The 15,827-nt window shown below is 50.9% G+C and overlaps 1 protein-coding gene across 1 annotated transcript; it reads left to right on the top strand.

Moving 5' to 3' along the window:
- Nucleotides 1–6,008: 6,008 nt before the first annotated feature.
- Nucleotides 6,009–11,547, top strand: LOC308597508 (protein huluwa-like; the record flags this gene model as incomplete). The annotated part of the gene is made up of 3 exons (XM_081213338.1): nt 6,009–6,521; nt 8,969–9,182; nt 11,296–11,547. The coding sequence occupies 3 exons, from the start codon at nt 6,009–6,011 to the stop codon at nt 11,451–11,453; spliced, it is 885 nt and encodes a 294-aa protein (XP_081069464.1). The 3' UTR covers nt 11,454–11,547.
- Nucleotides 11,548–15,827: the final 4,280 nt, after the last annotated feature.

Raw genomic sequence — 15,827 nt, forward strand, 5'->3', positions numbered from 1 at the left:
GGTTGGGCTGAGGGGCCAAGGCCCCCCCCCCAATTTTCAAGAACAGGGCCGGGGCACCTCCGTATTCTGCAGCGATGTGTGCACGCCGTGTGTGTACTCCATGCGATGTGCTCACGTCACTCACGCCTCATGCCACGCTCAGGTCACATGCCCAGGCATGCGTGTGACACACCAGCACATTGCGCAACAGGCACAAATGATGCCAGCATGTCGGGTGGCACACACAAATGACATCAGCGTGTTGTGCAGCGAGCACGCATGACGTGAGCACATTGCATGGTGTGTGCGCATGGTGTGAGCATGCGCTTGGCTGAGGTCCTGGTCTTACAAAGGAGCTCAACTGACCCGTTCCGCATGCTCCTCACCCGCCCTGAGTACAGGACCCCAAGAATTGGAGGGGACTCAGCTCATTTTCCCCAATTAACCCCCCACAACTCATAACACTCTGTGGGTTTCCGTGTGTTGGTGAGCTAGATGGAGCAATGGTTTGGCTCACCATAAACAGAGCTTGGCCAGCCATCTGCCATGCCTTCAGTGTAATTCCTGCATTGCAGAGGGTCAGACTAGATGACCCTAGGTTGTCCCTTCTGATTCTACTATTTGGTGATTCCATAAGGTTGTTTTCTGGGCCCACTGTGGCCCTGTGATTTGCAGGCCGAAAGCAACAGGCATGATCAGTGCCATTGCCTGGGCCAGTTACACACACACTCCTTGATTGCCCACCGATTTTTGCCTGCTGAACCATGCCAGCCAAACTGGGGAGAGGCCTGCTTGTGAGTCAGGTGATCACCCGCTCTCTTTGCTCAGGGCGAGGCCAACGCCAGGGTCCCTCCCACCAACTCCCACCTGTTTTCGCCCAGGCCTCCTTCCACAAAGGACAAGTCACCGTCCAAGCAGCTCATGTCCCTCACTGCCCCCTTCCACCACCTGGGGGAGTAGAAAGCTGCTGCACCCCCCTCCAGTTCCTGAGCAAGGCATGCGACTTGGCAGCCTCAGCTGCAGTCAGGCAGGGGATTGTGTATTTGTGTGCTTGCACAAAGCAGGAGGGGGTGTCTGGCAGCGCGCGGCTCCCCGTCAAGTCGGCAGGGGCTGGCAGCAAGTGGGTGGCGGAAGCTGGTGGCACAGACATCACAGCTGAAGGGTGCCAAGGCGCCCTCCCCAGGGACGCAGCGCCATCACCGTCTGGGTCTCTGATGCTGCCAGCAAGGTTGCGTGGCGTCCCTGGAAGACCTTTCCCTTTCGAACCCATCTCCTGTCTACCAGGATACCTCTGCCCTTAACCTAAAGGACCCCTGACCGTTAGGTCCAGTCGTGGCCGACTCTGGAGTTGCGGCACTCATCTTGTTTTATTGGCTGAGGGAGCCGGCGTACAGCTTCCGGGTCATGTGGCCAGCAGGACTAAGCCGCTTCTGGCGAACCAGAGCAGCGCACGGAAACGCCGTTTACCTTCCCGCTGGAGTGGTACCTATTTATCTACTTGCACTTTGATGTGCTTTCGAACTGCTAGGTTGGCAGGAGCAGGGACCGAGCAATGGGAGCTCACCCAGTAATGGGGATTCGAACCGCCGACCTTCTGATCGGCAAGTCTAGGCTCAGTGGTTTAACCCACAGCGCCACTCGCATCCCTGCCCTTAACCTAGATATGACCAAAAAGAAAGGCACTCTGTGCATGCCCAGAGGTCTTGATCACTTGTTCCAAGGCTTAGCTTTGGCACCGAGAACACCCTGAGGAGCGTTCCCTTTTGCTGTCCTGCAGAGAAAATGGGGAGTCTCAAATGACGGATGGGCATCACCAGTGCCGCCCCCCTTCCTGGAAGAAATTCTAGGGTTGTGGGGAAGTGGTGAGGTGGGCATCCTTTGCCCTCCCCTGCCTCCCACAACACAGGAACTGGGTTCAGAGGATGAGAAGGCCTCCTCTTTCCTCCTGACCCCGAAGGCGGTTTGGGGAGGGGCAGGGAGAGGAGAAGGAGCCCCTTCACATTCAGTTGGGGCTCAGAGGGGCAGAAGCAGGTTTGGGAAAGGAGCCCTGCCCCCTGCTTTGCCCATGGCAAGGCCACCGTGAGGGTGCGGAGCAGGAATGGCGCTTCCACAAGACAGAGGGAGGTTGCTACCTTGGGAGGCAGAAATTGCCTAGGAATGTCGGCCACCGGGTCTGCTAGCCTAGATTCAGCTCCCAGTCCAGTCAGATTTTGTGCACAGAAGTGGGGGGGGGTCCCATCTTGTCCTTTGGCTCGGGCTGCTCCAGGGACAGAGGAGAAGGACTCAAGGTGCCCCATGCCTCAAGCGCCCCACTTGTGGGACGCTCTTCCCAGGGAGGCTCACCTGCCGCCTGCCTTATACACCTTTAGGCACCAGGTGAAACACGTTCCTCTTCATTCAGGGCTTGGGCTGATTCACTTCAGATGCTCTTTACAATGGGTTCTTGGAGGGGCAGGGGCGTAGCCCCGCCACTCAGTCCCTGCTCCTGCCCACCCAGCAGTTCGAAAGCACGTCAAAGTGAAGTAGATAAATAGGCACTGCTCCGGCAGGAAGGTAAACGGTGTTTCCGTGCGCTGCTCTGGTTCGCCAGAAGCGGCATAGTCCTGCTGGCCACATGACCCAGAAGCTGTACGCCGGCTCCCTCGGCCAGTAAAGCGAGATGAGCACCGCAACCCCAGAGTCGGTCACGACTGGACCTAACGGTCAGGGGTCCCTTTACCCTTTACCTTACTCTGGGCACACTGGCTAAAGATTCTAGAAAAGGCCTCTCCTCCCTGCCCAATCCTCTTTTAAAGCCATCTAGATTGTTTGCCATTCTCGCCTCCTGCAGGAGAGTTCCATAGTTTAGCCATGTGTTACATAGAATCATAGAGTTGGAAGAGACCACAAGGGCCATCGAGTCCAACCCCCTGCCAAGCAGGAAACACCATCAGAGCACTCCTGACATATGGTTGTCAAGCCTCTGCTTAAAGACCTCCAAAGTAGGAGACTCCACCACACTCCTTGGCAGCAAATTCCACTGTCGAACAGCTCTTACTGTCATAGAATCATAGAATCATAGAATCATAGAATCCTAGAGTTGGAAGAGACCACAAGGGCCATCGAGTCCAACCCCCTGCCAAGCAGGAAACACCATCAGAGCACTCCTGACATATGGTTGTCAAGCCTCTACTTAAAGACCTCCAAAGTAGGAGACTCCACCACACTCCTTGGCAGCAAATTCCACTGTCAAATAGCTCTTACTGTCAGGAAGTTCTTCCTAATGTTTAGGTGGAATCTTCTTTCTTGTAGTTTGGATCCATTGCTCCGTGCCCGCTTCTCTGGAGCAGCAGAAAACAACCTTTCTGCCTCCTCCATGTGACATCCTTTTATATATTTGAACATGGCTATCATATCACCCCTTAACCTCCTCTTCTCCAGGCTAAACATGCCCAGCTCCCTTAGCCGTTCTTCATAAGGCATCGTTTCCAGGCCTTTGACCATTTTGGTTGCCCTCCTCTGGACACGTTCCAGTTTGTCAGTGTCCTTCTTGAACTGTGGTGCCCAGAACTGGACACAGTACTCCAGGTGAGGTCTGACCAGAGCAGAATACAGTGGCACTATTACTTCCCTTGACATGCAGAAGAACTGATGGCCATTCACTTCCACGGCTCCTGGGCCCCCTGCTCAATGGTGCTTAGGAAGCCAGGGCTGCCAGTGACTCCCCAGTGTTTTGGTCCCCCTGAGAGAAGCCAGACTCCTTGTCCCTCGCTGGGTTCTGGCAGTTCTGCCACTTCCTGCTGCCTGCCCAGGCTGTTCTGGGAACATGGAAACTGCGTCAGCTGACTCCTGGCGGCACAGCCAGTCTCTGCGCCGAAACAGCAGACGGTGCTTCTGCCGCCCTGCCGGCGTCTTTGCCGACGTCCCAGATGGCACCGCTCTGGGGGCTGATCAGGGCCACGTGCCCACCAGGGAGAGGGTGCCAAGCAAACCAAAGGCCCAGCCAGGCCACAAACGGCTGGAGAAAGAGAGAGACACTCCTCAAGGAAAGGAGAGCGCTAGCCATGGATGGGATGAGCCATAGGGAGGGCACACACTCTTCATAGGACCATAGAATTGTAGGAAGGGGCCTCAGGGGTCATCTAGCCCAACCCCCTGTGGTGCAGGAAGCGCAGCCAAAGAAAGGAAACTTCAGGTCTCTCAGCCTATACATCGCAAGCTCGCACCCTTTCGCTCTGGATGAATCCATCGGCGGCGGCAGGCACCACCCCTGGCCACGGGCTTACAGTCCCAAGCACAACCCAATGAGAGGCAGCATGGTGCAGGGGTTAGAGTGCCTGACTCGGACCTGAACGACCAGGGTTCAGATCGTCACTTAGCCACAGGGTAGCCTTGGGGGCTGGTCCCTGCCTCTCAGCCTAACCTTCCTCACTGGGCTGTTGTGAGGACTGAACAACTGAGCTCCTCGCAGGAAAGGTGGGAATGAAATGCAATAAATAAACAAATCTGAGACCCCCACAGAAGTCTGGATCAGGACTCAGGGGAAAGGGGGAGGGAAAGAACACCGCCCCGCCCCAAAGGACAGCTCAGCCGCGCCTTGGGCTTAGGAGCAAGTTCTGGCTCGAGCCTCCTTAACGGGAGAGGGATGTGGTGTTGGAAAAGGAAAGGGGTCGGGCTGGGGTCAAAGATGGGACGGGTGTTAATAAGAGGGTATTCCAAGCACAGGGTTTGGAGAGCACATGCCAGTCAGGTCAGGGAAGCAGAGACCCCCAGAGAGGAAAGTGCACGTGTCCCATAGGGACCATCTGGGAGCCCTGCCAGCCTCTGAGCGATGGGAGGGCGCCCCCTGCCGCGTGGCTGGAGAATCGCGGCCCAGGAACGCGGCCCCTTTGCGCACCGGGGAGTGGGGAGGGGGAGGCCTTGGGGACCCTCCCTAGCCTTCACTCTTAAAGATGCATGGACCCTGGCCTCTTCTGCCCCACACAACCATTGCGCTCAGCGGTAGCAAGGAGAAGCAGCCATCTGGCCCCTGGACTGGACTCTTGAACCTTGTGAACTTGGGCGGAACTTGCTTCCAAGTGAGCGTGCATAGTCTCACGCTGTTAGGAAAGTTTGCAGCAGTGTAGATTCACACACCCAGCGCGTTTAGTGACCAATTGACCAGAGAAAAACCCTGTGCTTTCAGCAGCAGCTTCATCCCCAGCAATCAACGGATGAAGATTTTAGCTTAGAGAAAAAGCGAGGAAGCGGCGGCATGACAGAAGCCTTCAGGATTAGGCGTTGCAGGGAGAAAGCCGGCGCAGAAAAGTTCCCATAGCACTAGAAGTTCGTGGACATCCAGGCAAGCCGATTGCTGGAAGATTCAGGACGGAGAAAAGAAAGTCCTTCACGCAGTGCAGAGTTAAACTGCGGAACTCCCTCCCACAAGACTCGGCTGACTTTAAAAGAGGACTAGACGAATTTATGGAAGAGGATAAGGCTTCCGGTGGCCGCCAGCCAGGATGGCTATTTACCCCTCCACTGTCAGAGGCAGTTATGTCTCTGAAGGTCAGTCATTTTGCTGGAAGCCACCCAGCCACATGGCGGGGTATAAATTATAAATTTATCATCATCGTTGGGGATCTCAGGCCAGGCTCTTCGGTTCCCCCAGGCCAGTGCGGATAGGATGAAGCGCCAAAGTATGCAACTTGGGTGAGGGTCGCAGGCTGCAGCCGTGCGCCAAGTTCCTTTGGAATGTGGCCAATCGAATTCAACGGGCTTTTTACCTTTGAGTAAACATGCACAGGATCGGGCCCACAATAGGTTACCAAAGGGCCCAACTTTTTTTGCAGTTTCCCTTCCGGGCGTCCTCAGCTGCAACCCAGAAGGCAGCTGAGATCCCTTTTGCAGAAGCGGCGCGTCCCTTTCCCAGCCTCCCTCAGCACCTGAATCCCATTCTGGTTGTGAGCCGGAGCAGGCTCGGCGGCCCAGCTGCGCGCGCTTAAGCCCCATCCTCAGCCTCTCCCTCCCTCGCGCAGCCAGAAGCCCCTGCCCACATTTAACGGGCCAGAATGGATCCCCCGGCGGGTGTGGAGGAGCAGGCGCGCGCCTTGCAGCCCACCCTCCGCCTGCTGGTGGGCTTGCTCATCCCCTGCCTTCTTCTCCTCTTCCTCCTGAACCTCCTGCTCTTGCTGGGCTGGAGACCCACCTGCCGAAGGGTGGGGAGGCGGGAGCTCGGCCAGGCCCCCCCGGCCTCCCCCCGGCTCTTCCAGGTGGTCTCGGGCAGCGCTGTGCTGAGGCAGGAGGGCAACGGCAGGGTCGTCCTGCAGCAGCTCCTGCAGCCAGCTGAGGGTCCCGGGGGCCCCCGTGCCTTCCCGCTCCCCTTGTCCTGCAGCGGGAGGGCGGCTGCATCCTCGGGGTCTCGGTCTAGGGGGACGCCCAGGCCCCATCGCAGCAGCCAAGCTCCGCTGAGGGGCCACCCGGGGAATGGGGCGTCCCGGGGAACCGTTTCCTCCTCCAGTGACCAGGACAAGCAGCCCATCTTGGTGCCCCCCAACACGCCCGAGAGTGGCTCAGGGACTGGGGTAAGTAAGCGGTTGAGCTAATGGGGGGGGCGAGTGGCAAACATTGCTTGGGGGCTGCTGTTCTTCCTCTCTCCCCGAGGAAGGTGTTTTATGCTGAGTCTTGACCATTTTATCTTTTGTAAACTGCTTGGAGAGTTTTTTCTTTTTTTTATTAAGTTTTACAAGTATTGTTTTACAAGTATTTTTGGACGCGGGTGGCGCTGTGGGTTAAACCACAGAGCCTAGGACTTGCCGATCAGAAGTTCGGCGGTTTGAATCCCCGCCATGGGGTGAGCTCCCGTCGCTCGGTCCCTGCTCCTGCCAACCTGGCAGTTCGAAAGCACGTCAAAGTGCAAGTAGATAAATAGGTACCGCTCCGGTGGGAAGGTAAACGGCATTTCCGTGCACTGCTCTGGTTCGCCAGAAGCGGCTCAGTCCTGCTGGCCACATGACCCGGAAGCTGTACACCAGTTCCCTCGGCCAATAAAGCGCGATGAGCGCCGCAACCCCAGAGTCGGCCGCGACTGGACCTAATGGTCAGGGGTCCCTTTACCTTTACCTTTTACAAGTATTATTTACATTCAAATACAATCAATTTTTATGCATACATAGGATCCCCTGAATCCTTGGACTTCCTCCACCCCTCTGTGGGTTCCATTGTAAATCTTTATCTGCTGTATCTTATAATGTTACCCAAATTTTCTTCAAATTTCCAATTTTAACCATAGAATTGTTACAAGTTTTATGACAATCCTGCTAACGTTTTTAAATATTTACAGTGTTCTTGAAGATAACCTATAATTTCCCCCCATTCTTTGTTAAATTTCTTATCTTCTTGGTTTCTGATCCTCCTGGTCAATTTTGCCATTTTTGCGTAGTCTATCATCTTGATTATCCATTCTTCTCTGGTTAGGAGTTTATCTTCCTTCCATCTCTGGGCAAAAAGCATCATCACAGCTGTCGTCGCATCCATGAATAGTCTTTTCTGCTCCTTTGGTATCTCTTCACCTATAATTCCTAATAAAAAAGCTTCTGGGTTTTTCCCAAAAGTTATCTTAAACATTTTTTTCAACTCATTTTATATCATTTCCCGGAATGCTCTTGTTATCTTGCACATCCACCACATATGGTAGAAAGTGCCTTCTTTCTCTTTGCATTTCCAACATGTATTTGTAGCAGTTCTATACATTTTTGCTAACCTAGTTGGGGTTAAATACCATGAAGAGTTTATTTCTTTTGCGATTGAGGGCTGTGTAGATTTTAGGAAATGAATATAAATAAACTGGGTCCATCTACAGCATTATTCCAGCAGCGCTCTCTCTCTCTCTCTCTCTCTCTCTCTCTCTCTCTCTCTCTCTCTCTCTCTCTCTCTTTTCCCTGCCTGGACATGCTGTCGAGATGCCCTGCATGAGAATTGTATGCTCTTCCAGGGAGCGATGCTCTTTCCCTTTAAAACAAAGCAAGATTCTAGCCGGGCAGCAGGGCTTTGCATCAGCACCTCCTTTCAGCAGAAGCTGGGGCAAAGCTCCACCAACCACATTGCCAGGAATGGGAGGAGATCTCCCCATCAGCCTAGCTTTTGGCAGAACGCCACCCCTCTCACCAACTTGGCAGGAGGTGAGGCATTCTGCAGAACTTTGCCACCAGTCCCTATCTGCCCCTAGAAGTTGGAGAGACTAGTGGTGGAGCTGAGTGGGCAGAACAGGTGTACTGCTGCTTGAGGAGAGCCATCTGAGGAGGCTGCCTCACCCAACATGTGAGGTCTGAGCTGGTTGCTCCAAGCTCAGACCACATGGCTCTAACAAGCCTCTCTTTAGTTCCTTTACCAACTATTTAGGACTTTCAACTCTGTCACGAAACCAAGTTTTACTGCCTGTACAACCCCAACCCCAACACCCCTCCCCCCAGAATGCTACATGGAAAAGCACATGAATCTGAGAGTTTGTAAGTAAACCATTTTTTAACTTCTCAAATGTGTAGTCTTTTTCTACGCTAGAGGAAGAGGGGAACTTTGGAAGGAACTTAGGGAATATGTCAAAGGTCTAATATAGGCTATTTCCATGCTTTTCTTTGCTGCATAATTTGTGGTTTTAAATCCTTGCCCCAAACCTGGATCTTGGCATCCAGTAATTCTCCTTTTATACCTGTTTTTTCCCCTTGCCACTAACAGCTTCCCATTTCTAGAAGCTCATAGAGCTCTCCTCCAGCCCTGGACTTCCCCTCTTGGAGTCTAGCGGCCTTGCTTGTGTAGGCTTTATGGCATAATGGTAAACATAGGGCAAGGCACAAAATGGACCCTCTGTCTTCTCCAGAGAAGATGGAGTCAGGCCTGGGTTTATCTAGCACAGTACTGTCTACACGGATGGCAGCTGCTCTCCAGGGTTTCAGATGAGGGTCTTTCTGCATGCAAGGCAGATTCCCTATCACTGAGCTGAACTCTTCATTTGGAATCACTGTTTGGTTTTCAGGGTATCCCAGATAGCACATTCAGCCGCTGCCACACCAGTACCCAGAACAAGGTTTGCCGCAGTAGCAGGTCAGTGTCTGCCACCCACCCACAAGCGGTGCCTTTTGAGCACGGCAGCAGCATCCGATGTGAGGACCAGAGGGCGCAGCTCAGCTCTGCAAACTTCACAGCCTCTCAAGGACCAGGCCTGGACTCGGACTTTGGTGCCAGTGCTGGTGAGTGAGTGCCGACACCTCAGGCCTAGGAGTGGGGGCTGCTTTTTACAGACTGCCCAGTGGGGGTTAGATTCTGTTGTGTTCAGCCCTGGGCACCTTGGGTGAAAGAAGGTGGCTGGTGGTGAGCAGGAAAGGAATTTGAGGGGAGGAGAAAACTCTCGTCCCAGGAGAGCCAGCTGCAGGAAATAGGGTGAATATTGCCCAGGGAAGGGCAAAGTTGTTCCCCCTCCAACAAAGACAGGGCAAGAAATAAGTACATAAGATGAGTTGCTGGATCAGGCCAGAGAAACCCCATGAGCTGAACCCAAACACAAGAGCCCTCTACTCTCCTGTGGTCCCAGCAGCTGATATTCAGAGGCATCCTCTAGTCTGAGTTGAATGGACTGAGCTTGGGGTGGCCCTGCTGCCGTGGGAATGTCGTGGATAGTAGGAGAGGATATATTGATTAAATATTATCCTTCCTCACTCATGCTAGTGAGCTAGTAGCAGAGCACATTCCCTTTTACATAGCAGGAAGCTAGCTGGTAGATTCGTTTGAATCTCTTGAGTTAAGCAATTCAGTCTGACTTGTCCAGATTGGATTGTTCCTGGTAAATTCCCCTTTATTCCCTTTTAAAACAATAAGGACACAACAGTCTTCTTGAAAAGCAATGATAAGAAGTTTACTTACATTCAGTTCAGAGTATGATCCTGAAGGCAGGCTTTAGCTTGTGATTACAGAAGAGCGTGTGAGTTTATCCCATATGGGGGTTGAGCCCATGTGCTGCTGGCTGAGAGCCAGCAGACAGCAAAAGAACATCAAGAGAACAGCGTCAAGAGAAGAAATGGCAACAAGCGAAAGATGGCTGCATGACTGGCCCTTTTATGGGGTGTCCTAGGGTCACGCTCATCTACCTGGTCACACGCAGAGGAAGGATGCTCCAGACAGGAAGTCCTCCTGGCTGGAGTAACATCCCCGTGTGTCTACCCTGGGCAAACAGGAAATGCTGTATTTGACTGCTACAGTGGTATTACAGGTGCTGGGCAGGATGTTAGCCTTGCAGCGCTGGTGCCATCACTTCCTTGAGCAGCTGACTGATGCCCAGTTTCCAATAGCTTCTTTTCCACCTTTGGCATTCCCAGTTGATTCAGCTCCCACGTCCCTCCCTCCCATGTCCTGTTCAATCCTCTTATTCTTCCTGGTCATCTTCCTCCCAGGCACCAGTTTTTATTTCAAGATCAGTAGGCACAAATGGTCCTTGCTGGTGTGTAATGGCAGGATAAAATGCTTCAAGCCAGGCCCGTGGTCCTCTGCTGGTGCTGCCTTCCAGCATATTGGAAGACTTGGTTCCTGTCGAATAATGTTGGGCTCATGAAGCACACAGATCATCTCTTGCTGCTCTCCTTTCCATCAAGTGGATGCATCCTGGGCATTTTCAGAAAACTTGCCCTGCTGCTCTTAAAGGAGAATTGGGGCTAGGTACCAGCACTCAACCCATTAAATATTTCTGGGTGAGGAGAGAGTTCAGGATAGGGAGAAAGGGGCCCCCACCCCCGCCATTGTTTCCACCTCCAACATTCAATGGCTCAAAAGCACTCAACCATAACACGGAATGATTCACGGAATATGGCCAGCTTCCAGTTCCTGGAGAGTCTAAGTTTAGGCCCCTTTTCTTCCTCTCCCAGAATCAAAGCGAGAATTGCCCACATAAAGCAATTGGAAAATCCAGGAATTTGAGCAAAGCTGTGATTTGGCAGCATGATGTCATTTTCTCTCTTCAGAATTCTCCCCCCTCCCAAGCAGCAAAGACAGGCACTCGCCTCTTTGGCATTCAGTGTGAAACTGGAAGCGGGATCTGTTACGTTCTTTTAGAGGACAATCCATCCCAGGCGACATTGTCCCCCCTCATTGCTAGGTCCTCATTGGCATGGGGGGGGGGAAGCACCCTGAAAGTTTTTCTGGTTTTTTTTTGTCCTGCAAAAGCCTGCGGATGCTTTTCTCCTGTGTAGGAATTGGCCTGTTTTGGCTACATAAGGACCCACGACAATTGGGGAACAAAGCAGCCATGATGGTAGCTAAATTAGCAGGGCATGTTTGGCTAGTATCTGAGTAGCTCCCACCTGTCTTTTGCAGGTGTCTCTGTGAGGATCTTGTCAGATTGCGAAGCAAGTCCAGGAACACCCCTGTTGGGTCGGCTGTTTGAGTGGGACTATTATGACCCCACCTACAAGAGAGAAGACCAGCTCAGCCGGCAGCTGCCTCCCATCCACAGCAAGCAATACTGGCTCTAGCCCAGGGCAGTGGCAGCGGGTGGGTGGTGGGCCATTGGCTCTCATGCAGACCCAGCCCTTCCCACAGAGATGCCTGCCCAAGTTTTTAACTTAATTTATTTTGTGTGTGTGTGTGTATTTATTTATTTATTGTGTATTATATCTGTTAAGCACTGGCTGCTAAAAGAAAATTCTTGTCTTAATGTCCAATGTCCGATTCGGAATGAGATTTGCACATCTCCTTGATGCACACTTGATTTGCACTCTCCCTCAAAGCCCTGCATTTCTCTGCACAAATGCATGGCTGCCCACCCCGTCAATTGCTAATCCCTTCACACAATCGGTTTAAGCAAAGGGACACTTGCGGTAGCATGGAAACAAAAAGGATTTAAGGGGAACTGGGACACATTTACAGGGAGGCTCCATCTGAGCAGGTCTCGGGTGGCAGGAACGCTCAACGGGAATTGGTGGCAGGGACTTGCATTAAAGAGAACGCAGATACGCCTGGCACTATTTTTTGCACAGGCCTGTCTTGTGCCTGGGTGGGGGGGTGGGTGGGAGAGAGGAAGCCCTCTGGGGAGTCTGCCTCCCTCACTGTATCATGTAGTACCAGACTTGTGTTCTATCAACTTGTGTTTTATTAAAGAAGATGCTGGAGCTTTTATTCTCTGCTTTGTAAAGAATCACGGAATTGTAGAGTTGGAAGAGACCCCAAAGGGGCAGCTAGTCCAATCCCCTGCAATGTGTGTAGGCAGGAGTGCCCCAGCGTGTTACTCATTTTACCCAAAGGCTCTTGGTCTTACCTGGAAAGAGAGTGTTGAATGGGACCCCCAGAGAAAACATTAATTCATCAATTAGAAAATCCTCAGCTTTTCTCTCCTGCCCCTCCCCACTTTTCTTTCACACACTCAGCTTTTGTAGCCTGGAAAAGAGCTTGAAAGTATCTGATGGAGTCTCTCAAGCAGGGGTGAGAAGCAAGACTTGTGGGAAATGGACTTTTGGAAAGCGGAGAGCTGTCCCCTCCTGGCTGAGCAACAGAAACTGGAATGCAGGTTAAGAGGAAAAACCGAAGTGTGCATCCTTATACATTAAGGGGGCAGTCCTTGACCTTTCCTGCAGATTTCTAAGTGCTGAGGTTACAGAACAACCAAGTTGCCGTGGTCTAGAGAAGATCTGAAGTACGCACCTCTCTTGCTGAAATGTGGTAGCTTCGTTCAAGTGACTGGCCCAAGGTCTCGCCGAGTGAGCGTCGTGGCCGAATGGAGATTTGAACCCTGGTCTCCCAGGTCCCAGTGTGATGCTCCTAATGCTCATTCATTCACGTATGATACACGTGTCCCAGCAGACAGGAGTAGAACCTTTTGAGTTGTAGCACATTTCTTGGAAGACGTCCTAATGTGAGGCCTGCCTAACAAAAGCAATCAGGCCTAAGAACACCCTTGAGGCAGGTTCTGAGTAAATTTTATTGACATTATTTCTCTGTGCTTGAAATTTTGTTTTTGCTTGTTTTGGAACCACTGAGAATTGAGTTAGGTCAGCACAAATGAGGTAAAACAGGTGCTTGCTTGAGCCCTAATCCTACTCACAATAGATAAAATGTTCTAGCAGCCAGCTTTCCTGTGTAATTTCAGAAAACAAATGGCTCTTTCCTTTTGCTCTTGGGGAGAGCTTCCAGGCAAACCACTAGCCCACAAGGCTAAAGATCTCCAACTTCAGTTTCCCTTTGAATAGCTCCTCAGTTCCATGGAGTGAAAAGGGGTGGAAGTGCAGGACAAAAATAGCATTGGCTGAGCCAATTAAGGGAGTGTTAACGGAAGATTCCCATATTCCTATAGCAACCAAAGTCCGGAAAAAAGATTGCTTATTTTCAAGAGTAAAAACCAGAGAAAGTGGCTTTTGAACCTGAACACTCTGAATGCAAAACTGGCAACTGGGTTGATGAGCAGAAGCTCAGGCTGCTCTCTGAAGGGCAAGGTGCAAAAACAAATAGATAATACTATTCTTTATCAAAGCTGGAAAAGAGGGATCCCTAGAGCGGCAGTTCCTTTTCTGCCTTTAATCTGACCCCAAAATTACAACCAGCTTTTCTCAGAGCAGCTCAAAGTAAGTCATAGTGAGGTGTTACTTGGAATTGCTAAGGATTTCTATCCTGCTGATTAGATAAGCAACACAGCCAGTTCTCTACTCAGAAATGCCTGGCTTGATCACAGAAGCAAGATGTCTTTTGCCCAAGGTTCCAAATTGCAATTGTGCCCAATATCACAAAGAGGACACAGAGGTGAGAGCCACAACACATGTCACAAGTCATCCTGAAGGAGAGGATTATCAAAAAGGTTAGTTTAGCTCTTTCACGGGATGTCCTGTAGTGCCCATCTGTAGGAACACTCAAGGATGAGCCTCTATAAAAAAGCACACCCAAACACTAAGTAAGTTATATATATATTTAAACTAAAGGGTGGCCTTGGTAGATCAGGCTCTAGCCTAGCACCCTCTTCTCACAGCAGCCAACCAAATGTCCTAACGGGCATCTCACAAGGAGGAGACGAAGGCAACAACAGCTGTGCAACTGGCATTCAGAAGCATTTTGGTTGTGATACTGCAATTGTGTTTTGTTGCAAGTGGCAGAAAATTTCATTAACTCTGCCCTGTGTAAAAAAAGAGCAAATCTTTCAGTTTAACTGGATGCTCTCGGGTATTATATGAGGCTCCTCCTCACCCTAATCCCATTCCCCTATGACAGGCACGTCCAACTCCCAAGAGACTGTGATTTATTCCCAGTATGTATAAAAAAACTGGCAGTGAGCTACACGTTGTCTTTGGAGGGAGGAGGAGCATGTGTGGGGTGGGTAGATTGCCCAGAGTTCTTGAGCTTTTTTTGCGGAGGATTGCCCAGAGTTCTTGAGCCCAGAGTTCTTCAGCTTTTAACTTTCGGTAAACTTTATTTAATCCCACGATCGATAAGGGTCCTGCAATCTACCAGGATCAGCCGGAGATCTACCAGTACATCACGACCTACTGGTTGGACATGCCTGCCCTGAGATACACCTCCATCCTGTTGTTCCCAGTTTACTTTTCTTCGCAACTGAAAAGTCACAATTGTTGTAAGCTTTCCTGAGGGAGTTTCTTCTGCCTCTCTATCATTTTGGTCACCCTTTTATGCACATTTTCCAGCTTTACAGTAACTTTTCTGAGATGTGGCAACCAGAACTGTGGACAGTGCAGTCAAACCATGGATTTGTGTAGAGGAACCGATGCAAGTTTTAGTGTCACACCTTTTAGTCAGTAAGCCTGAGGGCAGGGACTCTTGTAAACAACTTTGGGAACCTCTTTTCAGCTGAAGAACAGGGTAAATAAATATATGCATTAACTGTATTAGCTCCCACGGTAACATTCAATGTACACATAGCCATGTCCTGTCAGATGTGGATTTGGGAATGAAAAAGTCTATGTGCAAAGGTCTATGTGTGTATCTAATCACTTTGAGAGGTAGCCTTACGCGAGTGCCATTTACAGCAGAAGCGGCTGGGAAAGGGGCAAAACAGGTACTTTTCTTTCTATCTGCACAGGGTTACGTGGATCTGTATGCAATGTAATCTGCTCTGGTTCAAAATAACCAGCCCCCAAACCACCTCTAAAGTTAGCATGTGAACCAGAATCGAAAACTTCAGCTTTAAATGCTGATGAACTAGCCTAGAACTGCATCTAGCAGTTGCAGTGTTTCTGAGCACCGTGATGAGAGCGCGCTGGCATTTGGTGAAGAAAGAGAAACCCCTTCCATCCAGCCCAGGTCCCCACCAGATGCTAGCTCTTGGTGCAGACTTTTGACTAACTCTTCTTCCTACCCACAAGGCATGCTGATGCCTACTTCTGATGAGGCATCGTTAAGTTGAAGGGGGTGTCTCTAACATAATTCTAGCTTGTGGCGCCAACACAGAAGGATAAGTAAATAGGGAAAGAACCTCTACTTCAACCCCTGGAAAAGAAAGAACCATTGTAAACACAAACAAAAAACAGAGCCATATTCCAAGAAGGACACAAGCAAACAGAGTTCCTGAAATTGTAATAATTGGTCTGGGGGTGGAATTCAGCCACCAAATGACAAAAACGGTGAACATGAAGATAATAAGAGGGCAGGCCCAACAGCTTATTAATTGCCAGCTGTTCCTGCTCCGAAATTGTGTTCTATGAAAGTGAGGCCCTTTTCTCAGTATTCCAACACTGAAAGGTTGTTTATGTGCAGATTGTTAGGATCATTTCATCACCAACTTTTGTTTTGTGGTTCTATGCCTTGTAGGGTACAATCCCCTGGAAGCTTCTCCTATTCAAGCTCCCAGAACACGTTTAAGTTCCACACAGGTGGTCCTACTGATTCATGCCTCAAAAGTCAGCCACAGG

This window comes from Podarcis bocagei, assembly GCF_964188305.1.
Source record: "Podarcis bocagei genome assembly, chromosome: 11".
Lineage (NCBI taxonomy): Eukaryota > Metazoa > Chordata > Lepidosauria > Squamata > Lacertidae > Podarcis > Podarcis bocagei.